At 44.1% G+C, this 6,904-nt stretch overlaps 1 protein-coding gene across 1 annotated transcript; it reads right to left on the bottom strand.

Moving 5' to 3' along the window:
- Nucleotides 1–599: 599 nt before the first annotated feature.
- On the bottom strand, nt 600–5,158 carry LOC139838871 (uncharacterized). The gene is made up of 2 exons (XM_071828889.1): nt 4,142–5,158; nt 600–959 (listed from the first exon to the last, which is right to left on the bottom strand). The coding sequence occupies exons 1-2, from the start codon at nt 5,156–5,158 to the stop codon at nt 600–602; spliced, it is 1,377 nt and encodes a 458-aa protein (XP_071684990.1).
- Nucleotides 5,159–6,904: the final 1,746 nt, after the last annotated feature.

Here is a 6,904-nt window from a genome sequence, read left to right as displayed (position 1 = left end):
CGAGGAGGGCATGTATACAGAGAGGGCGGCGACGACGGGCGGCGAGGAGGGCACGTATATGGAGAGGGCGGCAAGGACGACACCCCAATTAACCCTAAACCCTATTCGAAGAGGGAGGCAAGGAGGGCACGTATACGGAGAGGGTGGCGAGGACAACACCCTAATTACCTGTTCTGCTGCGAGGGAGAGAGAGGGCGGCGAGGGCGGCGATGCTCTTTGAGCGGGCGGCTCTACGACAAGGGTGGCAAGGCGCCGGCGACTGCTGCGATGGCCCGGGAGACTCCTGAAGACATATAACAACAATAATTAACAATTAACAAATCAACAACAATAATAATTAACAAATTAACAACAATATCGAAAGATTTATTAACAATAAATCACCAAATATATTTTTACAACAATAAATATATTTTTATTTACAACAATTAAATAAAAAATCTACTTTTATTATAAACAGCAATCACCAAATTAAAGAAGCCGGGGGCTAATTTATTAACAACAAAAAAATCAACAAAAATCGATTTTAAATTACAACAAAAAATAGCAATAACCAATTTTAATTTACAACCAATTAATCAATTTTAGTTTTAAAAAATTCACCAATTTTTTTTTAAAAGAGAGAGGCCGGCCGGGGCTCTCTCCCTCTGGTTCTCTCTGTGCGTGTGCGGAGGGCGGCGCGCGACACCAGCGTGCAGCGAGGGACGGCCGGGGCGAGGCCTGCGAGGGGCGGCGAGGACGGTGATGAGGGGCGGCATCGATGACTGGTGAGGGGAGACGAGGACAGTGGCGAGGTGCGGCGTAATGGCCGAAGAGGCGAGCGCGCGCGAGCGGCAGCTGGCCCGCGAGAAGGCGACGTACGCGGCGAGGGCGGCAAGGCGACGGACGGCGGCGAGGGCGGCGAGGACGGCGGCGAGGGGTGGCCTGATGGCGGCGTCGTCTTCGATCGGTGCCGGCGTCTTCGAGGAGTGAACACTGAGAGCGACGGTTCACGCGATATTTATATTTTCGAGCCTTTATCGCGGTTGGTGAGACTAACCGCGACTAAAGCGTTTTTTCGCTGGGCTTTTCTGTTCCCGCGGGGAAAAGGTTTTAGTCGCGGTTGGCCTCACCAACCGCGACTAAAGGTTTTTTTCATAAGTAATTCATTTCAAATTAGATAAATAAAAATAATATATCAAAATATTCAAAAAAATAAAACTAATTTATTTCAAATCCGAAAAATACAAATAATATATCAAAATATTCAGAAAAATAAAACTAATTTATTTCAAATCAGAAAATACAAATAATATAGCAAAATATTTAGAAAAATAGAACTAATTCATTTCAAATCAGAAAATTACAAATAATATATCAAAATATTCAGAAAATAATACTAATTTATTTCAAATCAGAAAAATACAAATAATGTATCAAAATATTCAGAAAAATAAAACTAATTTATTTCAAATCAGAAAAATACAATAATATATCAAAATATTCAGAAAATATAACTAATTTATTTCAAATCATAAAAATACAAATTATATATCAAAATATTCAGAAAAATAAAACTAATTCACTTCAAATCAGAAAAATACAAATAATATATCAAAATATTCAGAAAGATAAAACTAATTAATTTCAAATCAGAAAAATATAAATAATATATCAAAATTTCTCCCACGCTTCCCGCCAATTCTTCCCACCATTGCTTCCCGCCTCTGTCTTCTCCCGCCTCCTGTCTTCCCTCCATTTCTGCCCCCGCTTCCCGCCATTTCTTTCCGCCTCTGTATTCCCGCCCCCATTTTTCCTGCAATTTCTCATTATATATATGTAGCCCCAGCTTGGCCAGCATTATCACATCTCTACAATCTCTCATCACTCTCTCATGGCTTTCACCGTACCCACTTAACCTACCGGCAGGTGCAGGAGCTTTGTGCCTCGAACTACCCTTGATCACTAGGCTACTGCGTCCCCGTTGGCTGGAGCCTAAGAGCCGGAGGCGTGCCGATCCCTCCCGTCCCTCAGGGTACTGCGCGTCGGGCGACCATCACGAACCACTACTACCTCGACCTCATGCCGGAGCAGCGGATGAATCCCCGCTGGCATCCCGACAACCAGCAGACTTGGGACGCCTTCTTCATCAATCGGCATTAGAGGGTGCTCGCCAGGTATGAGGAGGACGGTCTGCCTCCTGGGAACTTCCACGAGGCCGGCCGTCGGCTATGGTGGGGCGGATGGACTCTACAGAGCGTCATGGACTACATCACGGCCAGTGATATCCCCCGCATGCGCTACCCTCAGTACCATTCGAGGTTCGAGCCACGAGTGCCGCCCGACGACAGCGACGGTAACGACAACGACAGCGACAACTTAGAAGGCGACGGCTAGCAGTACAACGGCGGCGACTACGAAGACTATGAGTATGCATATTATAGGCCTAGGCAGGAGTATGACGAAATCACTCCAACATTCCAAGATGTACTCCTTTCCTAGACATGTCCTTCACATCATTGGTTGTAGTTCAAATTTCATGTACCATCAGTGGTATCTCGAATCAATCGAATCATTCGAAAATGCATGGACACCAAACACATCACAGATAATATAATTCACATGATCCATACAAAGTTTGGAACAAATTTTCCTCAACAAAATTGGGTACAATAAATTATTACACATCATTTCTTCCCTTGTGTCCCTTGCTTACGATTGTGCCGTAACCATGGAGCATCCTCATTATTGAACCTAATGCTTGGGTCAGTGTTCACTTTGAAGGGCGGAATTTCACCAAACTTATTATAATCTTATGACATGTCTATCTTGTCCTCCACTCCCACGATGTTTCTTTTCTCTGAAAGAACTATGTGGCGCTTTGGATCATCGCATGATGTACTCGTTTTCTTATCTTTCCTTTTTCTCGGTTTGCTACTCATGTCCTTCACATAGAAAAACTGAGTGACATCTTTGGCTAGGACGAATGGTTCGTCAAGGTAACCAAGATTGTTGAAATCCATCATTGTCATTCTGTATTGCTCGTCCACCTTTACCCCTCCTCCTCTTAGCTTGAACCATTTGCACCGGAATAAAGGGACCTTAAAGGAGGGTCCATAGTCAAGTTCCCATATCTCCTCTATGTAACCATAATATGTGACCTTTTTCCCATTCTCGGTTGCTGCATCAAAGCGGACACCACTGTTTTGGTTGGTGCTCTTTTTATCTTGGGCGATTGTGTAAAATGTATTCCCATTTATCTCGTATCCTTGGAAAGTCAATATAGTCGAAGATGGTGACTTGGCCAACATGTACAGCTGATCTTCAACATCATTGTCATTCATTAAATGTTTTCGCAACCAACCGCCGAAAGTCTACATGTGGGCCTTTGTAATCCAGGATTCAGGCTTCCCCGGGTTGTTCGAGCGTAAAATATTCTTGTGTTCCTCGAAGTACGGAGCCACCAAGCTGGAATTTCATAGAACTGTGTGGTGTGCTTCAGTCATAGAATGGCTGTCCATACATATCCTTGATTTCCTTCCAATCGTGCCTTTTCCACTTAGTCTCCCCTCGTGCCACGATTGAGGATGACCAATCGGCTTAAGGTCAGGAACATAGTCAACACAAAACTCAATTACCTCCTCTGTTCCATAGCCCTTGGTGATGCTTCCTTCTGGCCTAGCACGGTTACGAACATATTTCTTTAATACACCCATGAACCTCTCAAAGGGGAACATATTGTGTAGACATACAGGACCGAGAATGGAAATCTCTTCGACTAGGTGAACCAGGAGGTGCATCATAATATTGAAGAAGGATGATGGGAACACCAACTCGAAACTGACAAGACATTGGACCACATCGTTCTATAACCGTGGTAGATCTTCTGGATTGATTACCTTCTGAGAGATTGCATTGAGGAATGCACATAGCTTCACAATCGCTACTCGAACATTTTCCGGTATGAGCCCCCTCAAAGCAATCGGAAGAAATTGCATCATAATCACGTGGCAGTCGTGAGACTTCAGGTTTTGGAACTTTTTCTCTGCCATATTTATTATTCCATTTATATTCGACAAGAAGCCAGACGGGACCTTCATACTGCTCAGGCATTCAAAAAAGATAACCTTCTCTTCTTTGGTAAGAGCGTAGCTGGCAGGACCTTGAAACATTCCGGATGTCGGTCTTCTGGGTCTATCAAACGTTGTTGGTCCTGCCGTGCTTCCTTTGTATCATTTGTCTTCCCATACACGCCCAAGAAGCTTAGTAGGTCCACGCAAATATTCTTCGTAACATGCATCACGTCGATTGCAGAGCGAACATCTAGGAATTTCCAATATTCTAGCTCCCAAAATATAGATTTCTTCTTCCACATGGGTGCGTGCCCGTCGACTCCCTGCGGAACTGATTGTCCGCCAGGACCCTTTCCAAAGATGACTTTCAAATCCTTGACCATATCAAATACATCAGCATCAGTACGTTCTGTAGTCTTCGGCCGGTGATCCGCCTTTCCATTGAAATGTTTGCCTTTCTTTCTTAAGTTATGATGTCGGGCAAGAAATCGACAATGCCCCAGGTACACATTTTTCTTACAACTAGCCAAATATATACTTTCAGTCTCATGTAAGCAGTGCGTGCATGCCTTGTATCCCTTATTTGTCCATCCCAAAAGGTTACTAAGAGCAGGCCAATCATTGATGGTTACGAAAAGCAACGCTCGTAGGTCAAATTCCTCTTCTTTGTGCTCATCCCACACACGTACACCAGGTCTGCCACACAACATTAAAAGTTCATCAACTAATGGCCTTAGGTACACATAGATGTCGTTGTAGGGTTGCATTGGGTCTTGGATGAGCACTGGCATCATAATGAACTTCCGCTTCATGCACAACCAAGGAGGAAGGTTGTAGATGCATAGAGTCACGGGCCAGGTGCGATGGCTGGAGCTCTGCTCACCAAAAGGATTCATGCCATTTGTACTTAGACCAAATCTTAAGTTCCTTGCGTCACCTGTAAAATCTTTGAACTCTCTGTTGATCTTTCTCCATTGCGTTCCATCAGCAGGGTGTCTCAACTCCCCGTCCGACTTACGGTCCTCTTTGTGCCATCGCAACAACTTGGCATGCTCTTTGTTTCTAAACAAACGTTTCAACCATGGTATTATAGGAGCATACCACATCACCTTGGCGGAAACCCTCTTCCTGGGTTTCCCGCCCTCAACATCGTCACCAGGGTCATCTCCTATGATATTATAACGCAATGCAGTGCATACCGGGCATTCATTCAAATTCTCGTACTCACCGCGGTAGAGGATGGAATCGTTAATGCATGCATGTATCTTCTGAACCTCTAAACCTAGAGGGCAGACAACCTTATTTGCTTCGTACGTACTAGCGGGCAACTCATTATTCTTTGAAAATATATTTTTCATCATTTTCAGCAACTTTTCAACTCGTGAGTCAGATAGACCTTCATGTGCCTTCCATTTCAGCAAATCCAGTGTGCAGCCCAGCCTTTTCAGACCATTATCGCATCCTGGTACAACAACTTTTTGTGATCATCTAACATGCAATCCAAATTCTCCCTCTCCTTTTCGGTTTTGCAGTCTCTCCGTGCGTCAGCAATGGTCCGACCAAGATCATCAGCGGGCTCATCACGTGCCTCTTCTTCACCTTCCCCTTCACCTTCCCCTTCTACTTCCCCTCCTTCAGCATCCTCCATGAAAGTATCACCGAAATGATCAGGATAGTTGTCATCATCCCCTTCTTCATTTTCTTCCATTCTAACCCCTCTTCTCCATGCTTGGTCCAACAATTATAGCTTGGCATGAAACCGTGCCGAAGCAGGTGCACGTGAACGATTCTTGAGGAAGAGTAACCCTTCTGATTCTTACAGGCAACACATGGATATATAAAAAAAACCTCCTTGTTCGCATTAGCCACAGCGAGCAAATCATTCAAACCCGTAATGAACTCGTCACAGAGTCGGTTACCGTACATCCATTGCCGATTCATCTGCATTATTATTATATAAAGTATATAATTAACCATCATGCATTTGTTAAACTAACTAGCTAGAAATAATAGAAATTAAACTATGAACTACACATGCATATTTATCAATGATACATGAAAGGTTCAAGTTGTTAACTGCGATCGAGGAGGAAAAATAAATGAGAAAGCTTAAGTGTGGTCGGACACTTCATATCATGTTTGTTTTATGTGAACACAAGTGGCAACATGCTCTCGGGCATTTCATCGAACACCTCTTGTGCATAAGAGGAGAAAAGCCAAACCCACCACCCCTTGTGAATAAAAGTGGCTCACACACACAAGCCAAGTGTGCTGCAGCAGTATTTATAGTGGTGGGCCTTTAGTCACGGTTGGCCTGGCCAACCGCGACTAAAGGTTCTCAGGCCAGACCTAAGCACCTTTAGTCGCGGTTGGCCAGACCAACCAGGACTAAAGGTCCGCCCGTACACCAGCTGTCGACCGAGGCCGTTGATCCCAGAGCTTCAGTCGTAGTTCCCCTGCAGAACCGGGACTAAAGACCCCATTAGTCCCGGGCCAAAATGTTTGGAGACTAATGGGGTGGTATGGAAGCCCTCTTTTCTACTAGTGGAACATGGAATCATATAAACACTAGCTAGTCATCAGTACATTGCTCACTCTAGCTAGGTATAGTTACTTATCGACGAGGAAAACAAATATACTATTACAAAAGGAATTTGTATTGATTTCCTTAGTAATGGCTGTTTAAGTTACTTACTGAGGACGGTATTTGACAAATACTTCTAAGGAGAAAGTACATCGGCTCAAAGGCATTGTCTTAGGTCTTTTCAAAACCTGGGGATTCACATTTCTGGGCAAGTCTTATGGCGATGATCGAAGAGGTTCTTCTTTCCATATGGATCTTTCTCTATTAG

This window comes from Lolium perenne, chromosome 4 (genome assembly GCF_019359855.2).
Source record: "Lolium perenne isolate Kyuss_39 chromosome 4, Kyuss_2.0, whole genome shotgun sequence".
Classification (NCBI taxonomy): Eukaryota; Viridiplantae; Streptophyta; class Magnoliopsida; order Poales; family Poaceae; genus Lolium; species Lolium perenne.
The sequence above is the reverse complement of the archived record's forward strand: the minus strand, read 5'-3'. Positions and strand labels throughout refer to the sequence as shown.

Excerpts from the sequence above, each read along its gene's own strand:
- LOC139838871 (XM_071828889.1), bottom strand. The coding sequence starts at position 5,158 with ATGTGGTATGCTCCTATAATACCATGGTTGAAACGTTTGTTTAGAAAC. Across the intron at positions 960-4,141 it reads GACATCCGGAATGTTTCAAG|ACGCCGGCACCGATCGAAGA; the intron begins GTCCTGCCAGCT and ends CACTCCTCGAAG.